Source organism: Triticum urartu, chromosome 4A (assembly GCF_056163025.1).
Source record: "Triticum urartu cultivar PI428250 chromosome 4A, HENAU_Tu73, whole genome shotgun sequence".
NCBI classification, from domain to species: Eukaryota; Viridiplantae; Streptophyta; class Magnoliopsida; order Poales; family Poaceae; genus Triticum; species Triticum urartu.
In genome coordinates, this window is record NC_141876.1 from 567324055 (window position 1) to 567345466 (window position 21412).

At 47.7% G+C, this 21412-nt stretch overlaps 1 protein-coding gene and 1 pseudogene across 1 annotated transcript; one reads left to right on the forward strand and one right to left on the reverse strand.

Annotated features, from left to right (window-relative positions):
* Positions 1-13772: 13772 nt before the first annotated feature.
* On the reverse strand, positions 13773-20049 carry LOC125554885 (salicylic acid-binding protein 2-like). The gene is made up of 4 exons (XM_087520945.1): positions 19663-20049; positions 18415-18430; positions 14171-14286; positions 13773-14099 (listed from the first exon to the last, which is right to left on the reverse strand). The coding sequence occupies exons 1-4, from the start codon at positions 20047-20049 to the stop codon at positions 13773-13775; spliced, it is 846 nt and encodes a 281-aa protein (XP_087377071.1).
* On the forward strand, positions 14847-16481 carry LOC147976683 (uncharacterized; annotated as a pseudogene).
* Positions 20050-21412: the final 1363 nt, after the last annotated feature.

The window sequence follows — 21412 nt, forward strand, 5'->3', positions numbered from 1 at the left end:
GCCCCTTTAGTTTGTTCAAGATGTTCCACATCTCCGTAACCGGGTTCCACCTTAACCACTTCAACCTGAAACATGTCGGTTGGCAAATGCATGTTGTGCATCACCTTCTGTTTGGGTCGTATGATTAAGCCTATTGCAACTTATAAGTTGGTCTGCTAGACCCTCCACTAGAGTGGTGGGACTAAACTTTGCACACCCCTTTGTCATGCATGAATGGGCCATATGGGACTCTGGGATTTTCCCTAGGAATTATTGAAAATAATGATGGACTAAAATCTAATAATTACAACACTCGGCAAACATGGGAGTAAGAAGTGTTATTCCTATATTGAAAAAGGATCATTGTATATTGTCTTGAAATTTTGACACCAAAACTGCGAAGAAGCATTGAACACCAAAACCACAAAGCCTTGAATTTTTTTGAGTTGCATGTAATGCATGAAGATTTTAGCGATTTGTACCCTCAGACTACCCATGCAAGACTTCCACATTATTTCAAAATTTGGTTTGCATAGGAACAATAGTTAGAACACAACATGTTATAATCTGAATTACTGGAACTTTAACATGCCATTGTAGCCATTATATATATTTACCTATTGGAAGAAGATATGTACTTATAATACTATGAAATTCAAATCATTCCCAAGCATTCTTGTTGTTAGTGTTGGGGAACGTTGCAGAAAACAAAAGTTTTCCTACGGTTTCACCAACATCCATCTATGAGTTCATCTAGCAACGAGTGATCGGATTGCATCTACATACCTTTGTAGATCACGCGCGGAAGCGTTCAAAGAACGGGGATGAGGAAGTCGTACTCGACGTGATCCAAATCACCGGAGATCCTAGCGCCGAACGGACGGCACCTCCGTGTTCAACACACGTACGGTCAGCGTGACGTCTCCTCCTTCTTGATCCAGCAAGGGGGGAGGAGAGGTTTATGAAGATCCAGCAGCACGACGGCGTGGTGGTGGATGCAGCAGTCACCGCAGCAGGGCTTCGCCGTTCTTCTGCGAGAGGGAGAGGTGTAGCAGGGGAGAGGGAGGTGCCAAGAGTCAAGGGTGCGGCTGCCCCTCCCTCCCCCCTTTATATAGGCTCCCCTAGGGGGGCGCCGGCCCTAGGAGATGGGATCTCCTAGGGAGGACGGCGGCCAAGGGTGGAGTGGCCCCCAAGGCAAGTGGGGCGCCCCCCCCACCCTAGGGTTTCCAACCCTAGGCGCGGGGGGTGGGCCAAGGGGGGCGCGCCAGCCCACTATGGGCCGGTTCCCCTCCCCACTTCAGCCCATGGGGCCCTTCGGGATGGGTGGTCCCACCCGGTGGACCCTCGGGACCCATCCGGTGGTCCCGATACAATACCGGTGACCCCCGAAACTCTCCCGATGGCCGAAACCGCACTTTCTATATATAATTCTTCACCTCCGGACCATTCCGGAACTCCTCGTGACGTCCGGGATCTCATCCGGGACTCCGAACAACTTTTGGGTTACTACATATTCATATCTCTACAACCCTAGCGTCACCGAACCTTAAGTGTGTAGACCCTACGGGTTCGGGAGACATGTAGACATGACCGAGATGGCTCTCCGGTCAATAACCAACAGCGGGATCTGGATACCCATGTTGGCTCCCACATGCTCTAGATGATCTCATCGGATGAACCACGATGTCGAGGATTCAAGCAACCCCGTATACAATTCCCATTGTCAATCGGTACGTTACTTGCCCGAGATTCGATCGCCGGTATCCCAATACCTCGTTCAATCTCGTTACCGGCAAGTCACTTTACTCGTACCGTAATGCATGATCCCGTGACCAGACACTTGGTCACTTTGAGCTCATTATGATGATGCATTACCGAGTGGGCCCAGAGATACCTCTCCGTCATACGGAGTGACAAATCCCAGTCTTGATCCGTGTCAACCCAACAGACACTTTCGAAGATACCCGTAGTATACCTTTATAGTCACCCAGTTACGTTGTGACGTGTGGTACACCCAAAGCACTCCTACGGTATCCGGGAGTTACACGATCTCATGGTCTAAGGAAAAGATACTTGACATTGGAAAAACTCTAGCAAACGAACTATACGATCTTGTGCTATGTTTAGGATTGGGTCTTGTCCATCACATCATTCTCCTAATGATGTGATCTCGTTATCAATGACATCCAATGTCCATAGTCAGGAAACCATGACTATCTGTTGATCAACGAGCTAGTCAACTAGAGGCTTACTAGGGACATGTTGGTGTCTATGTATTCACACATGTATTACGATTTCCGGATAACACAATTATAGAATGAATAAAAGACAATTATCATGAACAAGGAAATATAATAATAATCCTTTTATTATTGCCTCTAGGGCATATTTCCAACAGTCTCCCACTTGCACTAGAGTCAATAATCTAGTTACATTGTGATGAATCGAACACCTATGGAATTCTGGTGTTGATCATGTTTTGCTCTAGGGAGAGGTTTAGTCAAGGATCTGCTACATTCAGGTCCGTATATACTTTACAAATATCTATGTCTCCATCTTGAACATTTTCACGAATGGAGTTGAAGCGACGCTTGATGTGCCTGGTCTTCTTGTGAAACCTGGGCTCCTTGGCAAGTGCAATAGCTCCAGTGTTGTCGCAGAAGAGTTTGATCGGCCCCGACGCATTGGGTATGACTCCTAGGTCGGTGATGAACTCCTTCACCCAAATTGCCTCATGCGCTGCCTCCGAGGCTGCCATGTACTCCGCTTCACATGTAGATCCCGCCACGACGCTCTACTTGCAACTGCACCAGCTTACTGCCCCACCATTCAAAATATACACGTATCCGGTTTGTGACTTAGAGTCATCCAGATCTGTGTCGAAGCTAGCATCGACGTAACCCTTTACAACGAGCTCTTCGTCACCTCCATAAACGAGAAACATTTCCTTAGTCCTTTTCAGGTACTTCAGGATATTCTTGACCGCTGTTTAGTGTTCCTTGCCGGGATTACTTTGGTACCTACCTACCAAACTTACGGCAAGGTTTACATCAGGTCTGGTACATAGCATGGCATACATAATAGACCCTATGGCTGAGGCATAGGGGATGACACTCATCTCTTCTATATCTTCTACCGTGGTCGGACATTGAGCTGAGCTCAATTTCACACCTTGCAACACAGGCAAGAACCCCTTCTTAGACTGATCCATATTGAACTTATTCTATATCTTATCAAGGTATGTGCTTTGTGAAAGACCTATGAGGCGTCTTGATCTATCTCTATAGATCTTGATGCCTAATATATAAGCAGCTTCTCCAAGGTCCTTCATTGAAAAACTCTTATTCAAGTAGGCCTTAATGCTGTCCAAAAGCACTATATCATTTCCCATCAAAAGTATGTCATCTACATATAATATGAGAAATGCTATAGAGCTCCCACTCACTTTCTTGTAAACGCAGGCTTCTCCATAAGTCTGCATAAACCCAAACGCTTTGATCATCTCATCAAAGCGAATGTTCCAACTCCGAGATGCTTGCACCAGCCCATAAATCGAGCGTTGGAGCTTGCACACCTTGTCAGCATTCTTAGGATCGACAAAACCTTCCGGCTGCATCATATACAATTCTTCCTTAAGGAAACCATTAAGGAATGCCGTTTTGACGTCCATTTGCCATATCTCATAATAATATAATGCGGCAATTGCTAACATGATTCGGACGGACTTCAGCTTCGCTACGGGTGAGAAAGTCTCATCGTAGTCAACCCCTTGAACTTGTCGATAACCCTTAGCGACAAGCCGAGCTTTATAGATGGTCACATTTCCATCCGCGTCTGTCTTCTTCTTAAAGATCCATTTATTCTCTATGGCTCGCCGCTCAATGGGCAAGTCAGTCAAAGTCCATACTTCGTTTTCATACATGGATCCTATCTCGGATTTCATGGCTTCCAGCCATTTGTTGGAATCCGGGCCCGCCATCGCTTCTTCATAGTTCGAAGGTTCACCGTTGTCTAACAACATGATTTCCAAGACATGGTTGCCGTACCACTCTGGTGTGGAACGTGTCCTTGTGGACCTATGAAGTTCAGTAGAAACTTGATCTGAAGTTTCATGATCATCATTAACTTCCTCTCTAGTCGGTGTAGGCACCTCAGGAACATTTTATTGAGTTGCACCACTTTCCGGTTCAAGAGGTAATACTTCATCAAGTTCTACTTTCCTCCCACTTACTTCTTTCGAGAGAAACTCCTTCTCTAGAAAGGATCCATTCTTGACAACAAAGATCTTGCCTTCGGATCTGAGGTAGAAGGTATACCCAATAGTTTCTTTAGGGTATCCTATGAAGACATATTTTTCCGACTTGGGTTTGAGCTTTTCAGGTTGAAGTTTCTTGACATAAGCATCGCATCCCCAAACTTTTAGAAACGACAGCTTAGGTTTCTTCCCAAACCATAATTCATACGGTGTCGTCTCAACGGATTTCGACGGAGCCCTATTTAAAGTGAATGCGGCAGTCTCTAAAGCATAGCCCCAAAATGATAGCGGTAAATCGGTAAGAGACATCATAGATCGCACCATATCTAATAGAGTGCGATTACGACGTTCGGACACACCATTACGCTGAGGTGTTCCAGGCGGCGTTAGTTGTGAAACTATTTCACATTTTCTTAAGTGTGTGCCAAACTCGTGACTCAAGTATTCTCCTCCACGATCTGATCGCAAGAACTTGATTTTCCTGTCACGTTGATTCTCAACCTCACTCTGAAATTCCTTGAACTTTTCAAAGTTCTCAGACTTGTGTTTCATTAAATAGACATACCCATATCTACTCAAGTCATCAGTGAGGGTGAGAACATAATGATAGCCACCGCGAGCCTCAACACTCATTGGACCGCACACATCAGTATGTATGATTTCCAATAAGTTGGTTGCTCGCTCCATTGTTCCTGAGAATGGAGTCTTGGTCATTTTACCCATGAGGCATGGTTCACACGTGTCAAATGATTCGTAATCAAGAGACTCCAAAAGTCCATCTGCATGGAGCTTCTTCATGCGTTTGACACCTATGTGACCAAGGCAGCAGTGCCACAAGTATGTGGGATTATCATTATCAACCTTACATCTTTTGGTATTCACACTATGAATATATGTAGCATTACGCTCGAGATTCATTAAGAATAAACCATTCACCATCGGAGCATGACCATAAAACATATCTCTCATATAAATAGAACAACTATTATTCTCGGATTTAAATGAGTAGCCATCTCGAATTAAACGAGATCCTGATACAATGTTCATGCTCAAAGCTGGCACTAAATAACAATTATTGAGGTTTAAAACTAATATCGTAGGTAAATGTAGAGGTAGCGTGCCGACGGCGATCACATCGACCTTGAAACCATTCCTGACGCGCATCGTCACCTCGTCCTTCGCCAGTCTCCGCTTATTCCGCAGCTCCTGCTTTGAGTTACAAATGTGAGAAACCGCACCGGTATCAAATACCCAGGAGCTACTACGAGTACTGGTAAGGTACACGTCAATTACATGTATATCACATATACCTTTCGTGATGCCGGCCTTCTTGTCCGCTAAGTATTTGGGGCAGTTCCGCTTCCAGTGACCACTTCCCTTGCAATAAAAACACTCAGTCTCGGGCTTGGGTCCATTCTTTGGCTTCTTCCCGGCAGCTTGCTAGCCGGGCGCGGCAACTCCCTTGCCGTCCTTCTTGAAGTTCTTCTTACCCTTGCCTTTCTTGAACTTAGTGGTTTTATTCACCATCAACACTTGATGTTCCTTTTTGACTTCTACCTCTGCTGATTTCAGCATTGCAAATACTTCAGGAATGGTCTTTTCCATCCCCTGCATATTGAAGTTCATCACAAAGCTCTTGTAGCTTGGTGGAAGCGACTGAAGGATTCTGTCAATGACCGCGTCATCCGGGAGATTAACTCCCAGCTGAGTCAAGCGGTTATGTAATCCAGACATAGTGAGTATGTGCTCACTGACAGAATTGTTTTCCTCCATCTTACAGCTGAAGAACTTGCCGGAGACTTCATATCTCTCGACCCGGGCATGATCTTGAAAAACCATTTTCAGCTCTTCGAACATCTCATATGCTCCGTGTCTCTCCAAACGCTTTTGGAGCCCCGGCTCTAAGCTGTAAAGCATGCCGCACTGAACGAGGGAGTAATCATCGGTACGTGTCTGCCAAGCGTTCATAACATCTTGTTCTGCAGGGAGAGCAGGTGCTTCACCTAGCGGTGCTTGTAGGACATAATCTTTCTTGGCAGCTATGAGGATGATCCTCAGGTTCCGGACCCAGTCCGTATAATTGCTGCCATCGTCTTTCAGCTTGGTTTTCTCTAGGAACGCGTTGAAGTTGAGGACAACGTTGGCCATTTGATCTATAAGACATATTGTAAATATTTTAGACTAAGTTCATAATAATTAAGTTCATCTATTTAATGAACTCCCACTCAGATAGACATCCCTCCAGTCATCTAAGTATAACATGATCCGAGTTAACTAGGCCGTGTCTGATCATCACGTGAGACGGACTAGTCAACATCGGTGAACATCTTCATATTGATCGTATCTTCTATACGACTCATGCTCGACCTTTCGGTCTTCTGTGTTCCGAGGCCATGTCTGTACATGCTAGGCTCGTCAAGTCAACCTAAGTGTTTGCATGTGTAAATCTGTCTTACACCCGTTGTATGTGAACGTTGGAATCTATCACACCCGATCATCACGTGGTGCTTCGAAACAACGAACTGTCGCAACGGCGCACAGTTAGGGGGAATACTTTCTTGAAATTATTATGAGGGATCATCTTATTTACTACCGTCGTTCTTAGTAAACAGGATGCAAAAACATGATAAACATCACATGCAATCAAATAATAATAGTGACATGATATGGCCAATATCACATAGCTCCTTTGATCTCCATCTTGGGGCTCCATGATCATCTTGTCACCGGCATGACACCATGATCTCCATCATCATGATCTTCATCATTGTGTCTCCATGAAGTTGCTCGCCAACTATTACTTCTACTACTATGGCTAACACATTTAGCAATAAAGTAAAGTAATTTACATGGCATTTCTCAATGACACGTAGGTCATACAAAAAATAAAGACAACTCCTATGGCTCCTGCCGATTGTCATACTCATCGACATGCAAGTCGTGATTCCTATTACAATAGCATGAACATCTCATACATCACATATATATCATTCATCATTCATCACAACTTTGGCCATATCACATCACAAAACACTTGCTGCAAAAACAAGTTAGACGTCCTCTAATTGTTGTTGCAAGTTTTACGTGGCTGCAATAGGGTTCTAGCAAGAACGTTTTGTTACCTACGTGAAAGCCACAACGTGATTTGTCAACTTCTATTTACCCTTCATAAGGACCCTTTTCATCGAATCCGCTCCAACTAAAGTGGGAGAGACAGACACCCGCCAGCCACCTTATGCAACTAGTGCATGTCAGTCGGTGGAACCGGTCTCACGTAAGCGTACGTGTAAGGTTGGTCCGGGATGCTTCATCCCACAATACTGCTGAAGCAAAATAAGACTAGTAGCGGCAAGAAGTTGACAACATCTACGCCCACAACAAATTGTGTTCTACTCGTGCAAAGAGAACTACGCATAGACCTAGCTCATGATGCCACTGTTGGGGAACGTTGCAGAAAACAAAAATTTTCCTACGGTTTCACCAAGATCCATCTATGAGTTCATCTAGCAACGAGTGATCAGATTGCATCTACATACCTTTGTAGATCACGCGCGGAAGCGTTCAAAGAACGGGGATGAGGAAGTCGTACTCGACGTGATCCAAATCACCGGAGATCCTAGCGCTGAACGGACGGCACCTCCGTGTTCAACACACGTACGGTCAGCGTGACGTCTTCTCCTTCTTGATCCAGCAAGGGGGGAGGAGAGGTTGATGAAGATCCAGCAGCACGACGGCGTGGTGGTGGATGCAGCAGTCACCGCAGCAGGGCTTCGCCGTTCTTTTGTGAGAGGGAGAGGTGTAGCAGGGGAGAGGGAGGCGCCAAGAGTCAAGGGTGCGGCTGCCCCTCCCTCCCCCCCTTTATATAGGCTCCCCTAGGGGGGCGCCGGCCCTAGGAGATGGGATCTCCTAGGGGGGCGCCGGCCAAGGGTGGAGTGGCCCCCAAGGCAAGTGGGGCGCCCCCCCACCCTAGGGTTTCCAACCCTAGGCGCGGGGGGTGGGCCAAGGGGGGCGCACCAGCCCACTATGGGCTGGTTCCCCTCCCCACTTCAGCCCATGGGGCCCTCCGGGATGGGTGGTCCCACCCGGTGGACCCTCGGGACCCATCCGGTGGTCCCGGTACAATACCGGTGACCCCCGAAACTCTTCCGATGGCCGAAACTGCACTTCCTATATATAATTCTTCACATCCGGACCATTCCAGAACTCCTCATGACGTCCGGGATCTCATCCGGGACTCCGAACAACTTTTGGGTTACTACATATTCATATCTCTACAACCCTAGCATCACCGAACCTTAAGTGTGTAGACCCTACGGGTTCGGGAGACATGTAGACATGACCGAGATGGCTCTCCGGTCAATAACCAACAGCGGGATCTGGATACCCATGTTGGCTCCCACATACTCTCGATGATCTTATCGGATGAACCACGATGTCGAGGATTCAAGCAACCCCGTATACAATTCCCTTTGTCAATCGGTACGTTACTTGCCCGAGATTCGATCGTCGGTATCCCAATACCTCGTTCAATCTCGTTACCGGCAAGTCACTTTACTCGTACCGTAATGCATGATCCCGTGACCAGACACTTGGTCACTTTGAGCTCATTATGATGATGCATTACCGAGTGGGCCCAGAGATACCTCTCCGTCATACGGAGTGACAAATCCCAGTCTTGATCCGTGTCAACCCAACAGACACTTTCGGAGATACCCGTAGTATACCTTTATAGTCACCCAGTTACGTTGTGACGTTTGGTACACCCAAAGCACTCCTACGGTATCCGGGAGTTACGCGATCTCATGGTCTAAGGAAAAGATACTTGACATTGGAAAAACTCTAGCAAACGAACTATACGATCTTGTGCTATGTTTAGGATTGGGTCTTGTCCATCACATCATTCTCCTAATGATGTGATCTCATTATCAATGACATCCAATGTCCATAGTCAGGAAACCATGACTATCTGTTGATCAACGAGCTAGTCAACTAGAGGCTTACTAGGGACATGTTGGTGTCTATGTATTTACACATGTATTACGATTTCCGGATAACACAATTATAGCATGAATAAAAGACAATTATCATGAACAAGGAAATATAATAATAATCCTTTTATTATTGCCACTAGGGCATATTTCCAACAGTTAGTATTAGTAATATGTAAAAAATGTTAGGCTTTAAAAGTAAATAGAACAAACGGGAGGCATGACTAAGCTTTCAGACATATAAAGAATATGTTGTTCATTTGCAAATAACAAACTCGAGAAAGGAAAAAGTAATACATCTGTTATGGATGCTCTCAATGTAGGACTTGATTTGACATTTCTCTATGAGTCATATATAAACATTAAAGTTTTGGCAGCCAAAAAAAATTGAACAGGTTTACATGAAGAGAGAAACATAGATCTTCTCTCTGTAAATAACTACTATATCCGTCCTGGTTTATTAGCCCCCTAGTATTCAGGGTCATATTTTAACCATGATCCCAACTAATAAAATATAACTTATACATAGCAAAAATTATATTAGAAAAAATATGTTCAAGTACAAATCCAACTATATCATTTTTGGTGACATACATTAACATTGTGTTAGTTAAATTTATGGTCAAAATTAGGCACAAAATACGAAGAAGACCAATAAACTAGAATGGAGGTAGTACATACTCAACTAACCAGCAATTGGGTACACTGTCATGTTAGAGGACTAGGCACTATCTACATGAATCGAGAATTGTCCAGGTCTAGGCCTTAATGAGGAGGGGGGATTTGTGGTGACAGACTGGTGGCTGTCGGGTTAGAGGACAAGTCCCATGTTCAGCAAGAGAGGATAAGAGGACTATGTAGATGTTGCCCACCAAGAGTGCCCTGAAGCCAAGAATATATTGGGAATTGTGGAATTTGAGAGATGGGCGTGCTTTACCTAGATGATGTGAACCATCAACATCGTCATGACCATCGCATTGGTGGAGTAGGGACTGGAGGTAGAGACGTGGTTGACGATGAAGGATTCAAGTGACAGAGGATGTCGCGTTCTAACAGTAAACCGCACCTCCTCGTCCGGCAAAATCGAATTGTCGGTCGCTCCATGTTCGTCGTCAGTAATGGGGATGGGAGCAGTGGCGGAGCCAGCCAGCTGATGGAACCGGGGCAAAATCTTTGCACAACGATGTTGCCCAGCATTTGCCCAACTAATTAGTAATGTTAATCATGGTTTCTTTGTGTTGTTTAGTCAAGAATGGCCGAAGTAGCCCGGGCAGCTGCCCCAGGTCGTCGGGAGCTAGATCCGCCATTGGATGGGAGAGGCGATGACACCAGTTGCAGTTTTTTTTCATCGCAGGGTGATGGACGTAGGTTGATTGGATGAACGCGTTGTTGACAGGGGCGGTTAAGGAGAATATGGAAGGGGGCTGATTGTGACGGTGTTGCAGGGAATTTCCTATTTGTCGCATTTTGCAGCAAATAGTCGACCATATGCACACTCAATAGAAAAATGGGGCCGACCTACTAAGCGTGCGAGCCACCAGTTTTGTGAACCTCCTAAAGGTTCATGACCGGTTTTGGGAACCTTCTAGAAAGGTCCTAAACATATTTTTTTCTTTTCTTTCTTTTTCTGCTTTTTGTTTTTATTTTGATTTTTCTTATTTTTTTGTTTCTTATATTCATTAAATTCATAATTTCAAAAATGCTCTTATTTTCATTTTTGTTCAGATTTTCAGAAAATATTAGCATTTTTAAAAAAATCATGTCTTTAAAAAATTCCTGACAATTTTTAGGAAGTGTTCAAAATTTTGAAATTTTTCACATTTTTAAAAATTGCTCAGAATTTTTAAAAAGTTTTCATGTTTACAAAAAAAATAATGCTTTTTTAAGAACTCATAATTTTAAAATGTCTAGATTTTCAAAAATTGTTCACATTTCCTAAATTTGTTCAGATTTTCAAAAATTGTTTGCGTTTTTAAATAATGTTAAAAAAATCACTTTTAGAAAACCGTTCAGACTTTCAACAAAGCAAAAAAAATTCAAGAAATTTTCAAAAAGGTTCTAAACATTTTTTATCTGCCGCAAGAGATATTTCTTTTAATGTTTGGCGGTGTTCACAATCACCAGCGCCCATCAGCTCTAGTGGGTAGCAACAACAATTCAGCAACTAGAGGTCCCAAATTCGATCACAAGCCGGCGCTCAGCTTTTTCGGGGATTTTTATAATGCACACTTGCACCACAACGACCCGGGCGATACAACGTCAAGCTTGTATGTAAGTGGGCCGGCCCAATCAGGCTCTGTCCCCCTGTGCGGCGTGCGGCATCGTGGGCATTTCCTATTTAGCGCTGCAGGCGCCCGTTATAGGGCATTTCGCAAACGGGCGCCTGCAGCCGCTGCGACCTGGGCCGGCCCATGTATATCTTCTTCTTTTCTGTTTAAAAGTTCAAAAAATGTGCGCCGCGAAAGTTCGAACTCACGATCAGTTGCAGCGACCCCAACACAGCTACCACTAGGCCATCGAACAACCACTGTTTCGTAACTGGCTTTTTTTGTTTTTATTTGTATCTTCAATCGCGGGAATCCCTTGGTTTTGGGAAGCGTCAAAAAACTTCCCAAGCCGGTTTTTTCACGGTTCATTGGTCATTTCTGGGGCGGTTGTTATCCGGGTATTCTTATTTTTTTCATTTTTTAAATATGTGTTCTTTTTTCCTTTGAATCTGTTCCTTCTGTATTTTTGAATGGACTTTTTTTCAAATGCAATGAACCTTTTTGATAATGATGCACTTTTAAAAAAAATCGAGGATTTCTTTCCAAATTTGATGAGCCTTTTTTCCAAATCCAGTCAACTTTTTCCAAAATTGTGAACTTTTCAAAAATCCATGAACTGTTTTTCAATTTTTGTGAAATTTTCTAAAAAATCATGAACTTGTTTTTCAAACTCGATGAACTTTCTTCGAAAATTCATGAGCTTTTTTCAATCTCAATGAGCTTTTTTTCAAGTTTGTGAACTTTTCTAGAAAATTGATGAACTTTTTTTGAAAATCCACGAACTTTTTTAAATTTGCTGAACTTTTTGTTTAAAAATTGATGAACTTTTTTCAAGTTTGTGACCTTTTCTTGAAAATTGATGAACTAATTTTGAAATCCATGAACTTTTTTCAATTTCGATGAACTTTTTTCAAATTTCGATGAACATATTCAAAATCGATGAGCTTTTGTTTGAAAATTGATGAACGTTTTTCAAGTTTGGAATTTTTCTTGAAAATCGATGAACTTTGTTCGAAATCTATGGACCTATTCAAATTCACGATTTTTGTTTGTCAAATAATTCAAAAAATAGTAATTGGTACAGTTTTGTCCAATAAAATAGCACTGCAACACTGTTATTACATAATTTGCGCTGTTACCTATCACTAGTCGTAAGTAGTCCGAGTGGTTAGCAGAACTCGTTTGTTAGTGAAATCGCACATGTTCGAAATCTGTCCAGAGCATTAATTTCTAAATTCAGTTGTACTTCTTACAAACAATTTTCCTTTCAAACAACTAAATTACTGGAAGCCAGATCCAAATTCTTAAAGATTTCAATCAGCAGGTTTCTGTGACTTATGGAGATTTTTCCACTGTTAAGAAAGTTTGTTCCATATTTTGTTCAAGCATATTTCAATTCATACATATTCAGAAAGAAATTTGCAGTTCGAATTGTACTGTCGAAAGGTAGAAGAAACAACAGAACGAACAAACAGCAGAACGAAGAAACAGTCGAAAGAAACAGTATAAGCGCGCAACTACTTGGGCCAGTGAAGAAACAGCCCAGCAACGACGCCCTACAGGCGCCACTTAAGGTAACCGGCGCAGAAGGCACCAACTAGGAGCTCCCGGCATCGTGCGCAAGACGCTGTGTGTAGGAGCTCCAAGGGCCTAGGTACTTGCTTGATGGGCTTTGTGCAAGCTTCAGGCCCAGTTAACCACAATGTGTTGATTTTTCTACAAGAATAATCACTCTCAGTACACCTAGCCCACTTAGTGGATCAAAAACATAGATGTTCGTGGTAATATAATATGTTACCGTAACATAACAGAAATGTAGAAGGCAAAATGAGCCTACATCTAAATAAATGAAGACTTATTGATATACCACTATAAAGATAGTAACAGATGTATGTTACCAGTTTAAATTACTTTCTAGTATTACCGGTATATATGAGAGTCCACAGTTTTACCGTCCTTACTAAATGGGACCTGTGCTGTGCAGGGGAAATCTGCCCATGACGTTGATCATAATGGTTCGACAACGAGTAGGTGCTCACCTACAATTATTTTGATTATGAATTAAAATAGCCACAAAGTTCCAGGCAGCACTATATGAATGTGAAACATCATATGTCTGAAATTGAGTACGATATAAATGTCTTGGAACTTGTGGCTATTTTAAGAATCAAAATAATTGTCGGCCAGCCGGCCCGACCATGAGGTAGCAAGAGCAGTACGTACGTACTGTAGAGAGATCAACAAAGGCCGGCAACGACGGCCACAGTACTGACAAATCAAAAACTAATACCGGCAACGAGCAACGGGCGCCACACCATCGACAATGCAGGCAGCATACTTGCCGGCGATGTCGGCGAGGCAGCGCGCGAGCTCGGCCGGCGTCGAGAGCAACGCCATGTGGTCCGCGCCGTGGATTTCCCTGACCTCGTCCACGGGGTAGTTCTGCACCATCCACCGTTGGAACCCCTCGAAGATGGCGTTGTCGTCCTTGAGGACGATGAACACCTTGCGCACAGACCCGTAGCGAGCCTCGGTGTACGGTGGCTGCAGTTTCAGGTCGTCCACGAACATCGAGCCGACCCTCATCAGGGATCTTCCCAGCGTGAGGTCCTGCCAACAACATGCAACGGCGTTAGGATTAATTTCCTAACGCCGGGTATTAACAGAGCGACAGGTGTTACCTCCGGCGAGCACACCTGGTAGAACTTTGCTCGGGTGACCAGCGGCCCGAACCGCATGGAAGTAGGGAGCTTGCCCTCAGGATCTTGAGGCTTAAACTCCATGTCCATAGTCCATTCTCCGCTCCATGTACTTTTTAGATCCAGCAAACATTCATCAGTAGTACTTACTAGTACATAAGCTGGTGTATGTTGGTTGTTGAGTATATTGTGTACGTGTATATTTGTGTGTAGGGCCCATCTCCTGTTTCCTTTGTATAGTTGAGGTCGTGGTCCATCTCTGTACTTATATATACGTGTCTGGTGCACCGATCAATACATTGAGATTGCACAGCCCATATCTTGTCCTTCTACATGGTATCTATCGCAACACGATCCTAACCCTAGCCGCCACTGCCGTCGCGCCTCCGCGCCGCCGCCGGCGCCGCCCCTCCTCCCCGCCGCGGCCGCCACCCTCCTTCCGGTCGCCGCCGCTGCCGTTGGTCACCGCTGCCTCTCCCACCATCTCGCTCGCCGCCGCCGCCTCCTCTCCAAGGCCGCCGCCGCCGCGGGCTCCCGCTTCCGCCTCCCTCACCCGCGCCGCAACCCTCCCCTCCCCTCCCACCCGCGCCGCTAACCTCCCCCTCCCCTCCCACCCGCGCCGCACCCCGTCTCCCTCCACCCGCGCCGAACCCTAGCCATGAGCTCCTCCTCGTCCACCGTTTTCAACCCGTTTGCCGGTCCCGATGTCACTCTCGTCCGCGACCTCAACATCCACGAGCACGTTCCGGTCAAGCTTGATCACACCACCACCTCCTACTCCGCTTGGAAGCGGTATTTTTTGCTTGTGTTCCGTGAGTACCTCCTGCACGGCCACGTGGACGGCACCGTGGACTCGGCGCTCATGATCCACGACGAGGAGTAGATGGTCCTCGACGCCACCATCATCCGCTGGTTCTACCTTACCATCTCCAGCGACCTCTTTCACACCGTGGTGAACGACGAGGACGACGCCTATGCGGTCTGGACCAAGCTCAACGGCCTCTTCACCGACAATCGGCTGCATCGCAAGGTCCTGCTCTATGGTGAGTTTTACGGGTGCCAGCAACTTGACTCATCCATCGATGATTTTTGCATGCGCCTCAAGAAGCTCGCCGATGAGCTTCGTGATCTCGGGGAAAAGATTGGCGACGAGCTCCTCATCAGCACCCTCTCCGGCGGCCTCAACGAGGACTTCGGGAACGCCGCCTCCAATATCACCCTCATCCCGGAGCCCACCTTCGCCAAGGTGGTCGCGTACCTCAAGTTGGAGGAGCGCCGGATGCGGGTGGCACGGACTTGCGCGACCCACACCGCCCTCGTCGCAGGCATCCGCAGGGGTTCGGCCCCGCCACCGCCACGCCCGACGCCGCCCCAGTCGGCGGCGCCCGCCTTCCCACCCGGGTTCCCGCCCGCACCGGCCGCCCCCTTCCCGCCGCCCCAGCCGGCGGCCAACGCGGGGGGGGGGGGGGGGGGTGGTCGTCGCGGCGGTCATCGTGGCGGCCGCAAGCAGGGGGGCGGCGGCGGTGCTCAGGGAGGAGCGCCCCGCCCGCCACAGCAGGCCCCTCAGCCGGCCCCGTGGTACGCCGGCCAAAACCTATGGACCGGCGTTGTCCACGCTTACTCCATGCCGGTTCCTCGGGCCCCTGCTCCAGGCCTTCTCGGCACTCGGCCTCAGCCACACCAGGCGTACTACCCCGCGCCGCAGCCCTACGCGGCGCCCTACGGTCAGCAGCCGCCGTCAGGTGGGCCGCCGCTGCTGCCCCTGACGGCTGCGCCGCCTCTCCCGCCGGCACCGTGGGACCCGGCCCTCCCGGCGGCTCTCCACAACGCTCCCTCCCTGTCCAGCTACACCGGCGGCGGCGATTGGTACATGGACATCGGCGCCACCGCTCACATGGCGGCGTACCCCGGTAACCTTCACACCGCTCATCCTGTCCACACCTCCAACCGCATCAGCGTCGGTGACGGCTCTTCCCTTCCCATCACTCATATTGGTCATACATATTTTCCGTCTAACTCCATTCCTATATCCATGTCTAATATCCTCGTTTCTCCTGAACTTATTAAAAATCTTGTTTCTGTCCGTTCTCTTACACGTGAAAATCCGGTTACCGTCGAATTTGACGCATGTGGTTTTTCTGTTAAGGACGCTCGCACGCGGATGGTGCTCCACCGATGTGACAGCCCCGACGAGCTCTACCCGGTTCACTCCGCCACCTCCACCACTTCCGCCGCCCCTGTCGCTTTCGCCACCGGGAGTGGATCTTTGGCATGCTCGCTTGGGTCATCCTAATCCTGCCACCCTTCGCCACATACTTCGGAGTTTTTCTTTCACGTGTAATAAGAACGAGGATCACTCGTGTCATGCATGTCGCCTCGACAAACATGCTCGTCTTCCGTTTAGGGCTTCTTCTTTTGTTGCATCATACCCGTTTGAGTTAATTCATAGTGATGTTTGGACCTCTCCTGTTGCCAGTAATACGGGCTTTCTTTATTATCTTGTCATACTTGATGATTTTTCGCATTATGTGTGGACCTTCCCGTTGCGCCGCAAGTCGGATGTTATATCCACTCTCGCCGCGTTCCACTCCTATGTTCTCATGCAGTTTAGTCGTCCCATTCTCACGTTGCAGACAGACAACGGGAAGGAGTTTGACAACCTCGCCGTTCGTAATCTTCTTACCACACATGGCATGATTTTTCGTCTCACTTGCCCGTACACCTCGCAACAGAACGGTCGTGCTGAGCGCATCCTTCACACTCTCAATGACTGCGTTAGGACTCTTCTCTTTCATGCCAATGTGCCTCCGCGCTTTTGGCCTGACGCTCTCGCTACCGCTTCTTTCCTCATCAGCATCCGCCCATGTCGTACTCGCGGGAACTTTACACCTCATCATCTTCTCTTCGGTGCACCCCCCTCTTATGATGGGCTTCGCATCTTCGGCTGCCTTTGCTACCCTAGCATCGCCGCTACTGCGCCTCATAAGCTTGCACCCCGCTCCGTCGCCTGCATCTTTCTCGGCTACCCACCCAACACTAAGGGCTATCGCTGTTATGATCCCGTCTCCCATCGTGTTTTCACCTCCCGACACGTTTACTTTGATGAGATGGTGTTTTCGTTTCAGCAGCAGGTACCCCTGGTCGTCTCGTCACCGCCGGCCACCGGCGGCCCTTCGACGACTCCGTCAGGCGGACAGTTCCGTTCGGCCCGCGGACCACCTCCGGGCTTTGGCGGTCCTCGCCCTCACGCCGGCGCCCACCCCCTCGACCTCCTCGGCCGGCTCTGACGGCGCCCCTGGCGCCCCTCCCTCACACGTCGCCGGATCGGGCGCGGCCGGCTCGGCCGCCTCCTCAGCCGCCTCGACGCCGGCCGCCTCGCCGACCCCGACGCCGGCTCCCTCGCCGGCCCTTACGCCGGCCGCCTCACCGGCCTGGACGCCAGCCGCCTCGCCTGCTCCCTCGCCGGCCCCGATGTCGGCCGCCTCGCCGGCTCCCTCGCCGGCCCCGACGCCGGCCGCCTCGCCAGCCGCCTCGCCGGCCCTGACGCCGGCCGTCTCACGGGCTCCCTCGCCGGCTGCCTCGCCGGTGGCTCCGTTGGCGCCCTCTGGCCCCATCACCCGCGCTCGTACCGACGTTCATCGTCCGAGCCTCCGGTACACGAGTGACGAGTATGTCCTCGCCGCCTCCACTGCGGAGCCGTCGCCTCTTCCCGTGTCCGCTCGCGCCGCCCTCCGTGATCCTCACTGGCTTGCGGCGATGCAGGAAGAGTTCGATGTGCTCCAACGGAACCGCACTTGGACACTGGTTCCCCGGCCTCCTCGCGCCAACGTCATCACCGGCAAGTGGGTCTTTCGCCATAAGACCCGCTCGGATGGCACTCTCGAGCGCTACAAGGCGCGCTGGGTGGTCCGTGGTTTTCGCCAGCGCGCTGGAGTGGACTTCACCGAGACGTTCGCCCCGGTTGTAAAACCGGGCATGATCCGCACCGTCCTCCAGCTCGCCGTGTCCCGCGGCTGGCCCGTTCATCAGATGGATGTCTCCAACGCCTTTCTCCATGGCCATCTTGAGGAGTAGGTGTATTGTGAGCAACCCACCGGTTTTGTCGACGCCTCACTTCCCGGCCATGTGTGTCTGCTGTCCCGCTCTCTTTACGGGCTCAAGCAGGCACCCCGCGCCTGGTACCAGCGGATCGCCGGGTTTCTTCAGACACTGGGCTTCAGCGTTACTCGCTCGGACGCCTCGCTGTTTGTCTATCACCACGGTGACATGACTGCATACTTGCTGCTTTACGTCGACGACATCATCCCGACTGCCTCCTCCGCAGCTGTTCTTCAGCAGATTACTCTCCGGCTGCGTGACGAGTTTGCTATTAAGGACCTGGGTGCTCTACATTATTTCCTTGGCATTGAGGTCGTTCGCCGCCCGGACGGTTTCTTTCTTCATCAGCAGAAGTATGCACATGAGCTTCTTGAGCGTGCCGGTATGCTCAACTGTCACCCTGTTGCTACTCCTGTTGACACGAAGGCCAAGGTCTCTGCTCTTGAGGGCTCGCCTGCGTCGGATGCTCCTTTCTACCGGTCTATTGTCGGCGCTCTTCAGTACTTGACTCTCACTCGACCGGATCTTCAGTATGCTGTTCAGCAGGTGTGTCTCCACATGCACGCCCCTCGTGACTCTCATTGGACTCTCATGAAGCGGATCCTTCGCTACATCCGCGGCACGATGACCCTCGGCTGACGCTCACGGCGTCTACTTCTCTGGAAATGGTGGCCTACTCCGATGCTGACTGGGCTGGCTGCCCTGACACTCGTCGGTCCACCTCTGGCTATTGCGTCTACCTCGGTCCTTCACTCGTCTCGTGGTCGTCTAAGCGACAACCCACATTTTCGCGCTCCAGCGCGGAGGCTGAGTACCGAGCTGTGGCCAACGCCGTTGCCGAGTGCACCTGGCTACGACAGTTACTGCAGGAGCTGCATCACGACATTTCCCAGGCTACGGTTGTCTACTGTGACAACGTCTCTGCGGTGTACCTCTCCGCCAACCCCGTTCATCATCGCCGGACTAAACACATCGAGCTGGACATTCACTTTGTGCGCGAGCAGGTGGCTCTTGGACGCATGCGGGTTCTCCATGTGCCGACCGCTCAGCAGTTCGCCGATGTGATGACGAAGGGACCGCCGACTTCTACTTTCGAGGAGTTTCGTTCCAATCTTTGTGTCACTGGCGCCGCTTCGACTGCGGGGGGTGTTGAGTATATTGTGTACGTGTATATTTGTGTGTAGGGTCCACCTCCTGTTTCCTTTGTATAGTTGAGGTTGTGGTCCATCTCTGTACTTATATATACGTGCCTGGTGCACGGATCAATACATCGAAATTGCACAGCCCATATCTTGTCCTTCTACATTGATGTTTTCTGTTTCCGCGTACGTCAAATCTAGAGCTGCAGATTCGAGGAATTCGATCATGGTGTGTACCTTTTCAAGCACGTACGACGGCGGCGACCTGTGGTCCGGCATGAAGGCGGAGACGAACACCGCAGCGGCGACCTTCTCCGGGAACAGCTCGCAGGCGAGGGCAATGCTCACGCCGCCGAGGCTGTGGCCGACGAGCACCACCTTCTCCCCGGGCGGGAGGGACCCCAGGAGGTCCAGCAGCGGCTTGCTGTAGTCGAAGAACGTCGACACCTCGCGCAGCGGCCTGGGGTCCACGCCCGACGCCGCTAGGTCAGGCGTGCTGACGCGGTGCCCAGCCGACCTGAGCCGCGTCGCGACCTTGAACCAGGCCCAACCGCCGACGCATACGCCGTGCACCAGAACGAAGTGCTTGCTGCTAGCTTGGTCAGCCGGAGCCGCCATGTGCATACGCCGTGCACCAGAACGAAGTGTTTGTGCCTGTGGCTCTGATGTCTACAAACTGGGACGCTGTTGCATTTATAAAGCCGTGCAAGCTTCGGCGCGGCAAACTAACATGACTTTTTACTCAAAAAAAAAAAAACTAACATTGACTTTGCTACACGCCTACACCTAGGAAACACTACGTGATTTGGGGCTTAAATGCTTATGTAATACTCCCTTCGTTTCCTTTTAGTCCGCATATAAGATTTGATTAAAGTCAAACTTTGTTAACTTTAATTAAGTTTATAGAAAAATATATCAAGATTCATAATATGAAATCAATATGGTTAGATGCATCATGAAATTAATTTTCATACCATATAGCTTTAGTATAGTAGAAGTTGATATTTTTTCCTACATAGTTGATCAAACTTTATAAAGTTTGACTTTGACCAAATCTTATATGCAAACTAAAAAAACCGAGGAAGTACTTCCTCCGTTCCAAATTACTCGTCGTGGTTTTAGCTCAAATTTGAACTAAAACCACAACGAGTAATTTGGAACGGAGGAAGTATTGGCAAAAGGGCCCGTGCGATGCAACAGAAGAAAAAAAATATCATAATCTTTAATGGCCATGACCACATTTTGCTGCATCACCGAGATACTGTCACTCTCAATTAAATCATGAACATTTTTTTAAACTCGTGCACATATTTGAAATAGTGAAAAAAAAATTAAATTCATAAACACTTTTACAAATTTTCGAACATTTTCCACAATCAAGAACACTTTATGAATTCAATAACAATTTATACTATTTACAACCATTTATATTGTGAATATTTTTTTAAACACTTTTCTTGAATCCGTGAATATTTCTAGAATCAACAAACATTTTTAAAAAACTGGTGGAACAAAATTTGAAATTCAAGAACATTTTTTTGATTTAACGAACATATTTTTGAAATACGTGATCATTTTTTGAATCAGCAAATATTTTAAGAATGAGTAAACTATTTTGTAAGTCACGAATAGTTTTTGAATTTTTAAGATATTTTCCATTCATGAACATTTTTTTAATCAGCAAAATTTTGTTCAATTTTATTAACTTTTTAATACACCAAATTTTTAATAAATCATGAACATTTTTTGATTTCCCAAACATTTGTTTTAATTTTTTTGAATTGTTTTGAATAAGCAAACATTTTTTTACAAAATCACGAACATATTTTGAATCCACAAACATTTCATGATTTCTTAAAAAAGCATTACATAATTCTCATTTTTCTTTTAATTTTCAGACTGTTTGGAAGTCCCAAATTATTTAAAGTAGAAAAAACAAAAACAAAAAAGGAAAAAAAAAACAGGCTGCCCGGACATGGGCCTGCCC

Bases quoted from the DNA above. Each gene is read 5' to 3' on its own strand.
- LOC125554885 (XM_087520945.1), bottom strand. From the start codon at position 20,049: ATGCACATGGCGGCTCCGGCTGACCAAGCTAGCAGCAAGCACTTCGTT. The intron at 14,100-14,170 runs GTAACACCTGTC...TGTTGTTGGCAG, and splicing joins ACCAGGTGTGCTCGCCGGAG to GACCTCACGCTGGGAAGATC.